This window comes from Castor canadensis, chromosome 8 (assembly GCF_047511655.1).
Source record: "Castor canadensis chromosome 8, mCasCan1.hap1v2, whole genome shotgun sequence".
Classification (NCBI taxonomy): Eukaryota; Metazoa; Chordata; class Mammalia; order Rodentia; family Castoridae; genus Castor; species Castor canadensis.
In genome coordinates this window covers 115,098,398-115,117,339 of record NC_133393.1, presented here as the reverse complement: position 1 = coordinate 115,117,339, position 18,942 = coordinate 115,098,398, and the positions used below count along the sequence as shown (strand labels likewise).

The following is an 18,942-nucleotide window of genomic DNA, read 5'->3' as shown; positions in this document are numbered from 1 at the left end:
TTGCCTGCTCTGCGCCCAACATAACTCAGGACAGGTACCCAAGCCCCTGCTGCTCTCTCAGAAGAAGGGGGTCTACCCATTCCAACACTTAGAGATGGACTTCACTGAGGTCCAACCGAGTAAAACTTATCGGTACCTCCTGGTGGTGGTCTGCAATTTCACAGCAGGGTAGAGGCATATCCCACCTGCATGGAAAAGGCCACAGAAGTGTCAAGAGTGCTAGCCAAAGAAATTATTCCTTGGTTTGGGGTACCTAAGAGCATCAGGTCAGACAATGGGTCTACCTTTGTCAGCCAGGTTGTCAAAGGCATATCTACTACAGTTGGGCTGACCTGGGATTTGCACACCCAGTATCACCCCCAATCATCAGGCCGAGTGGAAAGGATGAACAGAACTATCAAGACAGCACTAGCAAAACAATGTCAAGAGACAGGGCTACCCTGGCCAGATGTATTACTCTTGGCACTGTTCAAAATTAGATGTACACCTAAAAAATGTGGTCTCTCTTCCCTTTGAAGTCCTGTATAGATGGCTGCCACCACTAATACCTGGACAGGCTGGAGACCTTCAGGAGTATGGACAGATCGGCCTCCACAAGCTCCTAAAAGGCTTGGTGCATGCTTTCAGGGACATTGCCTGGCACCTAGGACACCCGGAACTGGCCCCTGTGACCCTCAGGCCTTTGCACCCATGAGCCTGGGGGACTGGGTTTGGGTCAAAACTCCAATTAGAGGCAGTACAGATCTCCAGTGGGGACCTTTCCAAGTTATTCTAACCACTCCTTCAGCCCTTAAGCTTGCAGGACTGAAACCATGGATTCACCACACGCATGCCAAGCCAGCACAAGACCAGGAGTGGAAATCCTAAGCCAACCCGGACCAGCCATTGAAACTGACCTTAACCCAAGGGAATGCCGGTGAGGCCCCAGACAGACCTACTGATTCTACTAACAGCTGTAATAATAATAAATGACTCACAGACAAACCCTCCAGACCCAGCTGAGGTCTCTCGTAAACTGATATGGGATGTCAAACTCTTGGAAGGACAAGAGGGAACTATATTAATTAACTGCGCCATCTATGCTTTGTCAGGCCCTTGTCTTGTTTCCTTTAGGTATTCCCCAGGCCTGGAGGCCATCGGATGGGCCCAACTGGGGCCCTCTACCCTGACTTGCTCTGGTCCATCCAGAGATAGCCTATCTAATGTGTATGGCCGAGTACCATGGAACTGGGATGACTGGGGGTGGGGGGGGCTTCATGGTCCTTTCTGGTCATGTGTTGATTTTCCCTCTCTGGGGGCTTGGAAAGGGTCCCTCCAAAGGCCAGGTTGTCAGTATTCTACTTATCTTCAAACCTCTTCAACATGAACGAGTGGTCTAAGGCACAGGGAGCAGGAAAGGGAGACCTCTTCCAATTAATAATAGATGAACCACAACTATTCACATCTAGACCCTCTTCCAATTAATAATAGATGAACCACAACTATTCACATTTAGACCCTAGATGGGAAACTAGGGTCTTTGGGCTGGGAGGATTCCTTGAAAATCATTGGGGAGACCCTGCAGTCTTAAAGATCCTTAGGCTTGAGATTAAAGTGCAGCAAATGTCTCTCTCTCCCAGTTAGTAAAGTTAACTCCTTGGACCCCTGGGCACAGGGACAAATCCTCCCTCCCCTCTTGGATGGGAATGATTGACCCTCATTACACCCTGACACCCCTCTCATTAAAATGATAGCTCTGGCAAAGAGCAGCCACCAGCTAGTACAATGAGCAGACCCTGAACTAGGCAGAGACTGCTAGATTTGCCTGAGGGCTGGCCAAGTGTCATATGCTGGGGTGGGCCTGACTAACATGTCAGGGATACATGAGCTGGGCCTGGACAACACAACCCAAAGCAACAATACCTGTCTCACAGGCCCAGCTACCCAAATAATTGGAGAAACTAAATGCTTTGGTAACAAAAAGAATTGTACCAATCTGGTAAAAGGAGCCAAAGCACCTAATGGGACTCACTTTGGCTGTCAGGGTGGGATTCACACCTGTTACAGGGGCAGGGTGGGGGTGGAGATGGGGGTCTTGTGCCCTAGTTTTCTTAGTCCTGGACCTGGACATACTTCCCGGGACTGAAGTTGTTCGATACCTAAACCAACAAGCTGACAGCCAGACCCATTTCTGACAGGACCCCAACCTCCTCGCGGTACTTCTGGGAGTCACCCTGGTGGGAGCAACAGCCATGGGAACTACCGCTATTGGCCTCCAACAAGTCCAACACAGCCAGATCTCTGAACAAATCCATGAGGATTTAGGATTAGTACAACAGAGCATCGTCACCCTACAGAATCAGTTGGACTCACTGGTGGCCATAGTCTTACAGAACCACAGAGGCTTAGATCTCATTACTGTGGAAAAAGGAGGAATTTGTGTGTTTTTAGGGGAAGAATGTTGCTTCTATGCAAACCAGTCAGGGATAGTGAGAGAAAATGCATGCCAATTAATAGAGAGGATCAAGGCAAGGGAAAGAAACAAGGAAACATTTTGGAATACAGGATGGAAGATTTGGGCCCCGTGGGTAGCCCCCAGTGGGCCCACTTACTGTGCTCCTTATGCTATTACTCTTAGGGCCTTGTGTGATAAACTTCTCACCAGGTTCATTCGAAACCAGATGAACGCCATTAGTTTGCAATTAGTGAGACAATGTCAAAGACTGCCTCTAGATGACTCCCCCAAAACGGTCATAAGGGATTATGAGGAGTAAGAGGAGGGAATGATAAAGAAACCCAGGGAAAGATCTGAAGGCAACTCCCTCCCCACAGTCGGCCCGGGTTTCATAGGCATGCTAGTGTGCTATGCTGTAACCTTTATGTAGTGTGATAAGTCGTAACCTTGTGCTAATATGATATGTTGTAACCTCCTAGCAAGAGGCTAACTGCCACGTTTGCTTTTGTTCTTCCTGCTTGCTTGCTTCCGCATTCTGAGGCATAAAAGCCCCGCAGCCTTGAGCTGAGGGGCTGGTGCCATTTTTGGAGAGATCCAGGGTGGTGACCTGCTAGTGTAATAAATCTTCCTTTCCTCCAACCACCTGAGTTTTAGTCTTGTTTTTGCTGCTCTGACATTCTTCCCAAAACACACCAATGAGACCACAGCTTACAACTTCACAAACAGGTGTGAATATGTTGATCACATATGTTGATCATATGTGTTATGTTTTGATTCAAAACAAAAAGTTCCAGAAAACCCAACTAAAATATATGCTATTTATTATTTCTAAAAGGATGTTATTTGCTTCTGTTGTGCTCCTAGGACATGCTAATATTAAGTCACTCACAAACATGTTAAGCACAAACTGGTTCATTTTCAGTTTCACTGCTCTGAGATTGTTTTTAAAGGAAGAGAAGATGTATTAGTTGCACAAAAACTTATCCACAGTGACTTTACTATAGTGGGGTATAACTTTTTTAAAACAGCAACAACAAAGATACAAAGGGTAACCAGGGGGAATCTAGAGCATAATAACATCACATTGAAGCAACAATATGATGTTATCAAATTTTAAGCTCTCTTTATATTGCTGCTTCCTTGTCACTGGCTTGCAATCTTTCCCCTCATGCTTTTTATTTCTGAGTCACAAGACAGCTATTTCATCTATGGTTTCACATTCATACTCCAGCCATAAAAAAAAAATCAGCAGGAAGGAATACTGCCTATGGGTATGAGAGTGGAGATACAACAGAGCCACCTAGTTTCTGCTTTGTGTAATAGGTAGAGAAATGAAAGTTACTTCAGAGAAAGTTACTCAGAAAGACTGCAAAAATCAGCAACTCCTTTTGGATCTACAAGAGAGGTGAGGACACAGGATAAACTCTTGCATGCAAGATTAAGGAGTCAGGCAAATAAAAGAGCCCAAACCTTACCAAAGCAGAGAATCCTGAGCAGAATCTGCTGCTGGAACCAGTGCCAAGAAAGGAAAACCTCCACTGTAAGTGATGACTTGCTGGAAGTCATGACCCTGAGCCTACAAGTCTAGAGTTACAACTGCCAGAGGAGCCCAGTCAATGGAGCCTAAGGTGACCCTCAGTTTCCAAGGAGGTAAAACCCCAGGAGCTCTAGCAGGTCCTCACAGTAAGCACTAGAGTAAAATACCCAACTGCTTTGCCTCCAGCAGAGGGAGGGGAAAACAACCATTTAGAAGCACCCCTCAGCACTTCGATTTTCTTCGCGGTTGCTCTCAGCAGACTATTTAATAAAGCCTTATATTCTAGGGTATGATGGAAGCCCAGTTGATCTGAGAGGAAAATATACAACTTTAGCCCACTCTAGCCTTCCTGTCCACCTATGGGAGGAGGGGAACTGAGAAGCACTTGTGAAATTCACAGTCTAGAGACTGGGCTGACTGCAAAATTGAGACCTAATCCTAGGAAGGTGGAACACTTCCCTTCCCTTCTCACCTCAGCAGCACATTCCTTAAGGCTTGTTTTCAAGCTTTCCTTTTACCCAGTACATCATGTTATTTCTGGTTCTCAGGAAACAAAAACAACAGCAACAACAAAACCTCAAGTATACTAAAATGCAAATGCCATGATTTAAAGAGACAGAGCAAGCCTCAGAACCAGGCATGGGAGAGAGATGGGGATTAATAAACTGAGGGCTCTCATGGATAACATAGACATCATAGAAGACAATGGATCCAGAGAGATAGAAATTATAAAAACGAACTAAATGGAAATGCTCCAGATGAAAACACTGTTACATGAATGAAGAAGGCCTTTGATAGGCTCATTAGTAGTCTGGACATGGCTGAGAAAGAATCACTGACCTTGGGAAACCTCCCAAGCGGAAAAGAGAGCAAAGACTGTAAAAAAAGCACATAGAATATCCAAGGATGGTGGGATGACTATTAAAAAGTCTAAGAGGAATGCCAGGAGAAGAAAGAGATAAACAGAAGAAATATTTGAAACAATGACTGAGAGCCATTAATTCCCCAAATTAATGCCAGACACCAAACCATAGATCCAAGGAAGCTCAAAGAACACCAAGAATGCCAGCAAACAAAACAAAACACACAAAAAAAGATACCTCAGCATATCATCTCAAACTATAGAGACTCATAGAAAAAGAAAAAAACCAAGAAACCAGGTTGAAAATACCTTATCTATGAAGGAGCAGAGATAAAAATTGTATCTGATGTCTTAGAAACAATGCAAGCACAGAGGCTTATACACTCTATGTGAGTGAGATATTGAAAATGTTGGAAGGAAAAAACACTGACAACTTAGAATTCTGTAGTGTGCGAAATTACATTTCAAAGGTGAAGGCCAAATAGACTTTCTCAGACCAAAAAAAATTTTGTTGCTGGCACACGTATCTTGAAAGAGATGCTAAAAGAAGTTCCTAAGAGAGAAAGAAAATATTGTAGGTTAAAAACACCTCAGAAGCGGGTTTAGCATGTGGTTAATGGTACAGTGCTTGCCTAGCATGCATGAGACTCTGGATGCAGTCTCTCGCACATGCACAAAAACAGAAACAGAAACAAAAGGAAAGAAAAAAAATAGAAAACAATTAGAAACTTCACAAAGAATGAGAAAACGTCAGTAGTATATTTGATTATATATGTTTATATTTATTTGTCTTTTTTTTTTGCCATACTGGGATTTGAACTCAGGGCCTACACCTTGAGCCACTCCACCAGCCCGTTTTTTTTTTTTTTTTTTTTTTTTTGGGTGTTTCTAAGATAGGGTCTTCTTGAGCTGGTTTGCCCAGGTGGCCTTAGAACATTGATCCTCATGATCTTTGCCTCTCTAGCATCTGGCTTATTTATTTGTCTCGTGTCACGTATATATATGCTTTACATATATATGACATGAATGACAGTATTCAATACATATATATGACATGAATGACAGTATTGATACAAGGGGTGGGAGAGAGGAATTAGGATCATTTTCTTATAATATATACTACCTGTGAAGTGGTTTAGGTTTATTTGAAAATGGACTTGAATTATTTCAAATGGATGTTGCAAACTCTAGGGCAAACACTAAAAAGTTTAAAAAAAGAGAGAAAGTGGAATCATATTAATTGCTCAACTAAAATCATGAAAGGCAAAAAATACCAGTGGAAGATAAAAATGGGAACTAAGGTGTCAAGGTCCCTTGTGCTATAAAAATTACTAAAAAGTCACATTTTATAACTGTTGGCATAAAAATGAATATAATCCATATTGGATTCATGACCATGTTTATTATTGTATTTACCTTTCTTCTTATTTTAAAATGAATTGACTAATTTTTGTGGACCCTTTAAAGTGTTAATGGTTCTCAGGTTCTGGACTACCGAGCCTACTGCCTAAGTCAGCTCTGGATATAAGTCCTGAGAAGAAAGCAGCCAGAGTGTTAACTAAAAATACAGGTGGTATGCAGGAATCAGAGTTGTCCAAAAAGACAGAAATAATAGGGTAGTGAGAGGTGAAAGCAGATTTACACAGGAATTGGCTCATGTGATTATGGAGGCTGACAAGTCCCACGACAGGCTGTTTGCAAACTGGAGACCCAGGAAAGACGACAGCATGGTTTAGTCCAACGCTGAAAGCCAAGTCCAAATCTAGGCAAACAGATAGATGGTGTCATTTCAGTCCAAAGGTGCAGAACTGAGCTTCCCCTGGCTGGCAGGGCCAACAGCCCTCCCCTGCTGGTGGCGGTAGGGATGGAGCAACCAGGCTCCATTCCCTTTGCTGCACGATGGGTTACCTGGCAGGTCTAAGCAGCTGCAGTTTTAACCCCGGGGGCGGGTGCCCATGCATGCAAAGAACCATGCACTGGGCCAGGCACTGCAATTCTCCCAGCCCACAGGTAGCAGTGGACTCGCCCCCTGTTCATGCCACTCCTCTTCCTGGTATGAGCAGCTTAGAGTCAGCTTGCATTTTCCTGGGGCAGGCACCACCAGCCCCTCCAGAGGTGTTTTTTTTTTTTTTTTTCTTGTTTTAAAAAGAAAAGACTGTGGCCAGATGGGTCAAGTGAGGAGCACCTCCCATTTGTCCTTTAAATTCCCACTGGTAGGTTAGGTGTGGTGGAAAGAGAGAGAGAGAGAGAAGATGGATGAGGGATAGACAGCCACTGGAGTTTAAAGACCTTGGAATACAATCTCCCACAGCACACCAATTATCAGGAAGGAAGAGAATGGGGGAGAGGGGTTAGGGGTTAGAGAAGATAAGGTTAGGGAAGAGGCACCTTGCTTGGCATCTTGCTTTAATGTGATTCCATCCCCTGGGGTAGGACTGGAGAACGGAACACAAATCCTGTACCCTGGAGTGCTGGTGGATTCAGTTGCAGGGCCACCTGCAGGTGAATGCTGCATCACATCAACCAGGGAACAGCCCCACTGCATCAATCCTGGGCTCAGAGGGAGTCCGGAGCATCAGATGGATGTCCCAGCATGAGGGTCCCACACTATCCAAGCCTTGGATGGTTTTCAGTTCCAAAATATTAGGTGGAGGGAGGTGGGGCCAGAGGACAAAGAAGGATGGATTAAAATAAAAAGACTTAGTAGAAATAGCATATTGGAATCTCACCCCTCCATTCTTCCTGGAATTGAGTGTCACAAATGTTATCTGCAAATGGTCTTTCCAGAAGGTCTTGGTCCTTGCAGTTCTGGCATGGAAAAATCCAAGCAGAACATATGGATGAGGTGAGGTAGAAAAGCTTTGTTAACAAAGCAGGAGCAGGGGAGTCACCGTTTCTACCAGGTGAGGGAAGAGAAGGAAAAAGGGCCGGCACCTTTGGGTGGGTTGTTTTTATATCACCTTGAATTGGAAGTGAGGTGAGAATAGTCGTCATCTGGCTCCTCTGAGCTTGGTATCAGCCTCTTTGGCCAGTGCATAGTAGTTCTGATATTTTAATAGTTGGGTCAATAGTCAGGATCAGCATTCCATCTAGGAACCCTCATGCAGGAGTTAAGAGATGGGTCCTAAGGCGATAGGATGACTCAAAAGACAGGGTACACTGCCACTTCCTTGTTCCAGAGATGTCGATGGAAACAGGTTGGAGGGACCTGTATTGAGGCTTTCTAGATACAAGCGGGATGCTCCATGGCGCTCAGAAGTTCTCCTTTTCTCTCTCCCAAAGAGTAATTTCCTCCCCATTTCTCTCTCTCTCCATTGGCTAGCATGGGAGGAGCTGATATATTCACCACTTGGCTGTATCCTTAAATATTGGGAGTGCTTTGATCCTGATAACCAAAAGAGATGACTAGTTCTGTTATAGCCTATTTTAAATGATTTAGTATTTTTTTACATCCTGCCTAAATTAGTCTCTTGCCAAACACAAAAATCCTAAGGTATTTTCCTGGTAACACTAAAAAAACTAAATTTAAACTAAGTAAAAATTCTTTTAAATGGTTCTAATACTGCTAGTGCCTTGTACGTGTATCAAAATGTTATAAATCATTTACAGAGTTAAAAGTACATACATGCAAATGGCTGTAATTTTTTTATCTAAGGTACATTCTATATAATAAGGTCTTTGACATTTCTGTTGTTTATGACAAATGCTAAAAGTTCTGCCACTTAGGCCTGACATTTGTTTGTCAGATAAACATTGGTTTATTTGACATCTATTCATTGAATAAATATTGGTTTATCTGACATTGGCTAAACATTGTTTTATATAAATGATATATAATTAAAACAGGGGCTACTTAAAATTACTAACATTGCTCTCTCCTGATCATTAAAAAATATAGGGTTTTTAATACCTTTTGTATTAAAAACTAATTTTTAATACATCTTGCATTAAACTGTATTGACAGGACTGACAACCACTAACTTGTTACTTTACCTAATCAAAACTCAAGGTTTAAACCGTCATTACCCATGGTTACTTTAAGTTTTGTCATTACAGTTCTGATTCTTCAGGAACATTTATAGGCAAGCCCATGAAAAATGACTCTGACAAGTGCTTATCTGTCAACCAGGACAGACATTCTTAAGTATTGGGGTCGTTTTGTGTTTTCCCTGTAAAAACTTTATAACTGTAGCCTGCTGACACTTTACAGCAATTTAAAGGCATTGGTACATCCCCTGTGGGGCAGATAATTAGATTTAATTAAGCCCAGCCTAAGAGCCATTTTTAAATAAATCTCTCTGTTGCTTAATTTGGCCAAAAAGTTTGCATTGGCACTGACTTCTGATCTGTTCAATGTGTTACTCCTCCTCCTCTGTGGGACAAAATCTGACTTTCTGGACTTTCTGGGAGAAGCCACTCCCACTCTGATGGACAAAACTGTCAAGTTTGCAGAATCTTCAGAGATGACTGTTCAGAGGAACAGTGTAAGAGGTTGTGACGCTCGAGTGGTCAGCATCCCCCAATTGCTCTCAGGAACAAGTGGTGTTCAGCCACATGAGACAGTTCAAAATGACTGCACAGATGAGGGAACTTCTCCAGATCCAGATGGGAGTCAATATGCGAGACCTCTAAAAGTAACCAAAGCCAAGAGATTTTAAAAAGGGGCTTTTATGCATGTGCTCTAATATTTAAGCCTTCTAGGCTTCTGGCAAAAGGCAAAGTCATGTCTTTGGCCAACGCCTTCTGTCTAAACAAAGGCAATATGTTTCAATCATATCTAACTTCTTAGAGACGCTGTGAGTCTTCTTTCTGTATAGAACTGACTTATTAATGTTTACTCTCTAATTTGACTAACACCTGCCCCTGGTACACCTGGCTCCTAATGTAGTCAGTCCTTAACTGCCCACTATAGTGACAGTCCAAAATAGAGGACAACCTAAGTTAGGAGTTAAAAATAGCTACAGATATAAATACTTATATCTGTAAGACAAAGTAACCATATGACTCTTTGTCACTTTTCAAAATGAAAAGTTAGATTTGTTTTCCTTCCTACTACACCTGGCAGGGCTCCTTCTGATCCTCCTATCATTATTAATGCTTGGATTATCTTTTCTAGAATGAAAGCCCTTAGGACCCACATCATGGGGCAATCTCTACAAACAAACAAGATCTCCATGAGAAACTTTAATTTTCATAAACCATAATTCAGATGCCTTTTGTTCAAATGAGTCCCAAGGGAAAGAAATAGGAGAGACAATTTCCCCTTGCAGGTAGTGTCTGCTGCCCCTGGTCAGCTCAAAGCAGATACTGAAGATGGACCACCTCCTTTCAGCTACCCCAAAAAATAATTTTTTGAAATGTTGTCTTTTAGGGGGAATTTGAGGCAGGGTAGATTAAGGGGAGTCTGGTACTGCTCCCCCTTTTGACTCAAGAGCTCCTCCCCCTAGCCCACAGGTCAAAGGAGCTAGGTGATGATATATTCTCTCCCCACCTCCAAGTTCATGGTAATATAAAAACAACCTAGCAAAAGACTCCAGTCCTTTTTTCTTCTCTTCCCTCACTGGCAGTACTGGTGACTCCCCTTCCCTTAACAAAGCTTTTCTACTCCATCCATGTGTTCTGCTTGGATTCTTCCATTCCCGAATGCAAGAACATTTGCCGATAACAATGTATGTGGTATAGTAGAATATGAATTTTTAATGAAGGGAAGCAGGTTATTTACAGAAATATTTGGCAGCAATTTAAAAATGATTTAGGTAGATATTATTAATGAGATAACATGTGACATAATATGACTTAACTTCCAATAGCAGCATTTTCAGTCAGTAAATCTATTCCCACCAGTAAGAAAGTAGGTTAGGCCTAAGAACTATTTCTCTGGGATGTATCTCACCTCTGAAGATCCATTAATGGTTGTACCAAAGTGAATCCAGATTTGCTCCCTTAAATCGTGATCCCAATCTCCTAGTCATTACCCAATGAACATACAGTTCCACAATTGCTAGTATTAGCAATAATTCATCTGACTAACTGTAAAGATTAGTGTAGTTTAGGGCTGTTGAATAAAAAATTTCCTAGTCAAAATTGTACATGTTCACAAAACTTCTGCATGCTATCACTCTTGGCCAAGACCCAGTAACAAGCTCATCATAGACTCTCATTTCACTGTACTTTCTTAATTATGTATCTATTTCATAAAAGCCAGTTTTCTTTTTGATCCTGGCTTGTGGTTTCTAGATTATCATTCCATTATATTTTGTCAAGATGATCCTTTTCATATACAATTAAAAGACCATGTGCAAAAGCAATGCTATTTTGTTTCTGCACAATACAGTTATGTATAGCAAGCCACTTTTAGATCTTTTCCATTATATTTAGGAGTTGGATATACATTTCAATATTTTGATAAATTCTGAAACATGGCAATTGCCTTACATTTCTGGCTGAATGTATTTTCAGGAAAAAAATTTCCTTGTGTTCTTAGGAGGAAAAAGTTCCAATATAAATTAAGTAACCTACTACTCCCACTTCTATTTTCTAGTTACTACTATTATTACTAGTTCCTACTATTGCTAGTTACTACTATTATTACTCCATTAGGAGCTGGCTGCATTCAGAATGCCCATTCATTATTTCTGATACTTGAGAAACTTTTATCTTGGTCCATAGCAATAGACTATGCTGTGGTTGAATCAGAGGTGGAGTCTTCTTTCCAGAGCTTTCTTCTATAAGTAGGCACAGACATATGGAACAAGTATGCTATTCTCTATTGCTGTTTTCTACTGGTCTTTAAGCTGTCAAATAAAGTTGCATGATTCTGACACCATCTTTTTCAAATCTGCATCTTTCCTTATATATATATTTGCACTATTAGAAAGACACCTGGAGAAATACTTCAAGTAGTGAGAAGCAGATATGGCATGGCCAAGCTCTCTTCTCCGTTCATTCTTAAGTGACATTTAAAGCATTTAATAAGTGTGTTTTCTACAGTAAATTCCCTTCCTCTGGCATCTGCCAGAGGTAGGGCTGATTCACCCCATCAACCCTATTGATGAAATTGTAGCAGTAACATTTGCATGACGAGTCACAGATTACTTGAATTGTAATGTTTCTATCTATAAGACATATAATTCAATCTCTGCTTTGAAAATAATAAGAACTGGAATGAAAATTATTTGAAAATTACTTATAATTATTAATTACATCTTTCATCTCTACCCTCTCATTACCTTCTCTCCTAGAAAAAGTTCAGCTGGTTGTTTACCAGTGAGCTTTGTGACATATTCATTTAATGTGGAATAATACTCCTTAATGTTCTGTCACCCCCAGTGTTATATACTAATTGCTTAAATTATCACTTTAATTTTTAGTTACTTCATTGTTTTATAGTTAATTGAATTGTTAGGAGAATCACTTCATATTATATTTCATGGTCTTTCTTCTCCTTTGCTCTCTGTATATAAAATGCTGTTCCCTGATCTGTTGATATCTAAGTGTGGTTCTTTATATGTGGAAAGCAGACTTTTGTGTTTTTGTCAAGGCTTCAGTAGTGAAATGGAAATCAGAAAAAATCTCACTATCAGAGAAAACCTAATTAAAGCTTATTGGTCACAGGAATGATGAGCTAGTAACCTTGGATTTTTTTTTTTTACTATCTAAAATATAAGTATCTTTAGTTTTTTACTTGCACAATCTAAAGAAACAAGAGCAGTTCCTGGAAATGTTATCTACTGATGCATAGCTTTTAGTTCCTCGGCACACTCATCTTGGGGACCTAACACAAGCAATGCTTGCACAAATAAATACATCTCGTATCAATCACTGTTACTTTCTTCCTCTGAATGTGACAGAAGGGTATTGAAATGATCAATCTATAGTTTTAGATAAAAAGCTCATGGGTTTATCTTTAAATTTAAAATTCAAGTGATATTTTTAGACTGACTCACTTGCCAAAACATTTGATTAGTCCAATAGTTGAGGCATTGTGTAAATAGATATCTATAATAAAAGATATAACTCTATCATGTACCTGCATCCATCTATCTCATTTATTTTTTTCAATGGGTTTTATGCCAGCTACACTGTATTAAACTCTGCCCATTTGCTGATATACCCCATTTTCTTTTGACTAGAAATTTTCTATTAGCTGGCATTCTTTTAGGCACAAATTTCTATTAATGAATTTCCATCAATAAACCAAGCTCCATCATTGTTCTCCTTTTTTTAATTTAGAGACTCACACATAAGAGCCCAAGTCTTCAGTGTTAGAGGTAACATCTTATTGGGACACTCTTGGCTCTAGGGTAGGGGCTTCCCCTTGGTCACAGCCTCTGGTTTCTTCCTATGCAACTCACCATTGCAGGTTTCTGAATCTATCATTGCCATTTAATCAGGCATTTTGCTAAGCAGCCTGTTTCTTATTCAAGTGCTTTTCTGATAATGGTCAGGTTCATATTGGTTATTGGAGACCCTCATTTGTTGATAGTCTGGGCTGGTATGTACTAGAATGCTTGTGACTGTATTTCAAAGCGGAGGTGGTGAGTAGCTGAATAAAGGATGGTGAGACCTAAAAGTGCAATAATTTCTCCAGCCTTAGCTAGAAGTACAATTTCCTATTGTATCCTACACAATCTGTATTGTGAAAAATTTTCCATGATTTATCTTTAATTACTCCAAGGCTCCCATTTAAGGAATCCTTTCCTTGACTTTTGGTGGCACCAAATATGTCTTCTACCCATAACATTTGTACCAACAATAGGCTCTGATATTCCTCATATCAGAGTTTGTCACTGATTTGCATGTTCAACACCTTTCACTCATTGTTGCATATTTCTTTCTCCTAAATATTAGTATTTTCAGGCTGATGGAGTGGCTCAAGTGGTAAAGGACATGCCTAGCAAGCATGATGGCTTGAGTTCAAAATCCAGTACCATCAAAAAAAATTAGTAAGTAATAATATTAGTATTTTCTTCCCTGGCACCTGGGTTATATTGTACATTGAGCCCAGGATTCAGAAGTACAGAAAAGCAGTTACTCATCTTAAGGCTATTATATGATGACCTCACCAGACAGCTTCAGATCTTCCTGGCCTGCTTGTTCATCAGTATTTTCATCTTATCTTCCAAGAATTATTCTTCTCATGGAGGAGAGTTTAATCTCAGGTTCTTTAGTCAAAGCGCTCCCCTCTCCCCCAACCTCCATTACAATTATTTTTTCTTTCATCTCCTCCATAAAAACTTAAGGCGCTTTTAGGGTATGCCACACATGTACTTTGACCTACACGAAGTGCGAATTATTCAAGTGTGTATGATTTCACCTCTGTGGCCACATGGATGCACATCCCTTAGCTTTTCCTTCAAGAGGACTTGCCATGAGGAATGCAATTAGCTGACATTCTGCAGCTGCATAACCTCTGGGATCTGTCACAGCATTTCAACCAAGGCTACGTGTTTCTTATACGGCCCCACACAGTGACTAAGAATGATGCTGTACTAATATTTGTACCAAGACATATCTCAGCATGTAAGAACTCAGCTGGAATTTTTGTGTTACAACTCCCCCTCGTATGGACTGAGATATCTTCACAGTTGCTTTGCTGTCTGACCCTGTTCATACCGAATCTTCTGTCCTTCCCTAGCCCACTCTCTTTCTGGGTGTCAGATATGCACTGTAATCTGAAGTGTTCTTTATCTACTCTAGCTTCCTCTGCTTTTTATTTGCATGTGGTTGTAAGGAATAACATATTTGATTCTTGAGTATTGAAATGGAAGACTGAAGATAAAATTGCATTACTAACATTTCATCAGTATTTATTGGCACACTTTCTTAAACCCTTAGTTAGCTAAGCCAAGGTTCAGCAGAAATCTAACATGGTATCACAATATTACCTCTGTCACCCTTTTATCCCAGAGTTCTCCCCATAGAGATCTATCCATACTGGATATGGAGTCCTTATATCATTTCCATTTGCCTTCAGTCTATGCAAATAGATTGGTAAGTAGACAAGCCACAAACATCTGAGAACATCAGAAAAGCTTTACTCATATAAAGGACACAAAAGAATGTTATGATACAGCAGATGTATGGTTATAGAAATGAAAGTATAAATGAAGAACTAGAAGCATATCCATCTTTCTCTAAGTCTAGTCATAGGCTGGAGCATTCCTGTCCATTATCTACTATAGACACTTGCCAGAGATTACTTTGCAGGACCAGGAGCATCTTAACAGTCTCAGAGTTTTACAATATGGAATAGAATATACAATACTTTAAGGCATGAACCAAATGTTCACTCACCACTCCAAATTATCTCAGCCAGAACTCCTCAGTAAAAGTACATTCCTGAACTTGATGCCATAGAAATAGAATAGAGGTAATTTTTCTAGACATCTCTGGTTTCATGCTAATAATATCTTAGACTCAACCCATCACTTGTATAATAACAATAAAAATTAGCCAGGCACTGGTGGTTCACACCTGCAATCCTACCTACTCAGGAAGCAGAGATCAGGAGAATCATGTTTGAAGCTAGCCTGGGCAAATAGTTCAAGAGACCCTATCTCAAAAATACCCCAAAACACCTACACAAAATGGGCTGGTGCTGTGGCTCAAGGCATAGATCCTGAGTTCAAGCCCTGGTAGCACCAAAAAAGAAAAAGAAGAAAAAAGAAAAGAAAAAAAATTCAAAACTAAGGTTCCAGAAACATAGGGTATGTGGGTTTGGGGAGTTAGAGATGCTATCCAGAACATAGACTTGGGAAACAAAATGTAAGAGGACACTTTTTTCCTCTAACTATGTAGTGATATGAAGGACATCCATAAACTGGAATTTCAATTGATTTTTTAAGAGCATTTATTTATTTTTTAAAATTTTATTTTATTGTTTTTATGTCCTTCCATGTATATACATTATTTGGGCCACCTTCCCTTTCCCCCCTCCCGGTGCCATTATTTTTTATGCTATTTCAGAATAATGAAAATAAGTATATAAGAAGAAGGTTCTGTCACCTGAATCAGTTACAGAAATCCAACTCAAAATAACTTAAAGGAAAAGGGAAATTTGGTGGACAGTCAAGAGTCTGGAAAACAAAACAGTTCATGTGGAAAGTTAAAAACTAGGCCTCAGGGACAAGAACCTTCCACTGCTTTTCTATTTGTATTCCATTCTTTCTTTTTTTTTTTCTACATGAAGTCTAATTAAGTAGCATTGGTATTTTACATATTAAAACTTTAGATACCTAGGAGGACCAAACGTAAATGTCTATTGGTATCCTGAACTAAAGACTATAATTGGGATCAGTTACGGTCAGTGGACAATCCTAGAACTAGGAAGACAGGATCACAACAACCAAATGACTGTACCCACAGTCCCCAAATGGGTATGGGATGGGAGGGAGGACAGAAAACAATTTTCAGAAAAGGAAGGCTCAAGGAAAATGCAACACCACATTCAAAGCATAAATAATTTACATCTCTTCAGGGTAAAAATGAAGCTTTGGCAGTACTGTCAGATAATTCTTTGTTGTATGTGAATTTTTAGTGTATTGTAGGATGTTTAGCAGCATTACTGGCCTTTACCACTAGATACCTCCCTACTCATTACAATCAAAAATGTTTCCAGTTTGTCATAGGTCTGGCCAGGATGGGGTCTGGGGAGGGGAATTTCATATTCTATGAAATTGCCTGAAGAATAAGCAGAATATTAGGGATACACTGTTAGAATTTAGCATTCAGATATATAACAAGTCATATGTGGGAATTAAACATGGTGTCATAAAGAATTTATGCTTACAATGTTCAGAAATTAATTTGCTATTAGTCCTAGGTTAAACCACTTCACAAATCCCAGTCAGACTTCTCATTTTAAAAATGAGAGGTTCTGAGTATTAACTAATTATGTGAAGGCACTTTGGAAGCTATGAAGTAGAATACAAATGTATAATAATAATAATAATTAATAAAATCACTACAGAGAATCATCTCCATTTCTCTACCTAAGGCTGTTTTCTTAGGATGCTGGGTAGAAAAGGGATGACTTTATTGAAACAAAAAAATTAGTCTCTAAAATGCAGAACTCTTGAAAGACAAAGCAAATGAAACAAACAATAAAACCCCAGAAATTCTTAAATACCAGAGGAGAGTTCAGACTTTTTGGAATTCACATCTTATCCCATTTCAGAATAGTTTTTAATGGTAACATTTATATGACTAAAGAAGAATGGAGTTAATAAGCATAGAATTTATACCACTTGATGTATTTCACTAACTTAGGGAATATTATTCAATTCATTTATTAGTATTACCAGCAGAAAATAATCTTATCTTTGTTCATAAATTTGTGAACTGTTATTAAGCATGTTGAATAGCTACAAGGAAATAGCTTAAAATGTATTTTATTTTATCATATAAATTTGGAAGCAGCCATACTATTCAATCACAGCTAATTAAAATTTTGGCATTTATTGGTTCTGGTGACAACAAATTATAGCAAGTCTTAATGAAATATTGAACACAAAGTAGAAATAATACATTTTTCTCTTAACAGGAGGTACAGGAACAACTTAAACCATTCCACAAATTTACATCACAAAGATAAATAATATCTGAGATCTGTATATCACTTGGAAAATATCACCATCACCAATAATTATGATAGTAATAATAAAAATAAGCCAATATTTAATAAATGGTTGTTATGAACATGTAGAGGCCTTAAGCTTCTAAGCATTTTAATATTTAAAAAACTTATTAACTTATGTAAAAATATCTAAGGCACTGAGATTTTCCGTAAAAACACTTAGGAAACAGAAATTCTCTTCTTTATCAGGTAAAAGTATCTAAGGCACAGAAATTTTCTGTGGAAGCATATTTAGAAAATAGTAATTATCTCCTTTATCAGGATACCATAGTGAAATCTTAAGGTAATTAGATTGGTCTAATTTCTTTTTACTGTTCAGGTTATTACATTTTTATCTAATAAGGGCTTGTCTTAATTCTTTGTAGACATGTTTTCTGTTTGTATTTTTTGTTTTTCAAATTTAAATTTGTTGAATAAATATAGAAAAGAGGAAATAAAAGAGTTACAATTGTGGTTTGTACACTTTCTTTTTTGTTAAAGCTCAGTATACTATTTAAAAATTTTTTTGCATTATACTCTTGGCTGGTTGGTGATTAATCTTTTTCTTCCTCTTTCTCTGCCTTTTCATTTTCCTCTTCCTCTTCCTCCCCCTCCTCTTCTTCCTCCTCCTCCTCCCCTTCCTTCTCCTCTTTCTCTTTTTCTTCTCTTTTCTGTTTTTCCTCCTCTGTCTCCATTTTCTCTTCCTTCTTCCATTCCTTCATTTGTTTTTCTCTTTCAGATTCTTCAGGGGTAAATACCATCTGTCGTTCCAATAAGATATTTGGAAACTGAGGCTGTACCATCAAAACAATTATGACACACAGTATAAAACATACTGTTCTCAGTAATAAAGTAAACATGCACATGGGATTACACACAATTGGCCGAGGCACTTCCCAACGTGGATACCAAAACGGGTAATCTGTAAATAAAGAAGTAATTGAAAACTGGATTTCACATAAAGCAGTTAAATAGTTCAAGAAATAAAGGACACCAATACATACATATGGCTTGGTCACGATCTGCATTACCTATAAAGAAAAAAAAATCTGTAAGAAATTGCATAAGATTTCTTCTTTCTCTGTAACAGAAGAATTTTTTCAGCTGGGTGCTAGCAGCTCACACCTGTAATCCTAGCTACTTGGGAGGCTGAGATTAGGAGGCCGAGATTGCAGTTTGAAGCCAGCCGGGGCAAATAATTTATAAGACCCTACCTCGAAAATACCCATCACACCCCCCCCCCCAAAAAAAAGGGCTGCAGAGTAACTCAAGTGGTAGAACACCTGCCCAGCAAGTGTGAAGCCGTGAGTTCAAAACCACAGTACTGCAATTTTTTTCCCAATAATAGTGCCACGATTCTCCTAGTTCCTAGGATCCTGCCATCATCTTTGATGACCCTCTTCCAACCAGTAACCAATCATGAAGTGCAATGTATTCTCCTGCAGTAAAATCAGCCTGGTTGGCTAGAGAACATGGCCCTACAGACCGAGGAG

General features: G+C 39.5%; 1 protein-coding gene across 2 annotated transcripts in view; it reads right to left on the bottom strand.

Moving 5' to 3' along the window:
- Positions 1-17,538: 17,538 nt before the first annotated feature.
- The window catches only part of Glipr1l2 (GLIPR1 like 2), a 42,097-nt gene continuing 40,693 nt past the window's right edge, over positions 17,539-18,942 (bottom strand). The window contains exons 5-7 of one of the 2 annotated variants that reach the window (XM_074081782.1): positions 18,454-18,480; positions 18,208-18,371; positions 17,539-18,147 (exon numbers count right to left, since the gene is read on the bottom strand). In XM_074081782.1, coding sequence (XP_073937883.1) covers positions 18,004-18,147; positions 18,208-18,371; positions 18,454-18,480 — 335 coding nt within the window. In that variant the 3' untranslated portion in view covers positions 17,539-18,003. Of the gene's footprint in view, positions 18,372-18,453; positions 18,481-18,942 lie in introns of both variants that reach the window. The other variant, XM_074081781.1, reaches the window with a different exon arrangement.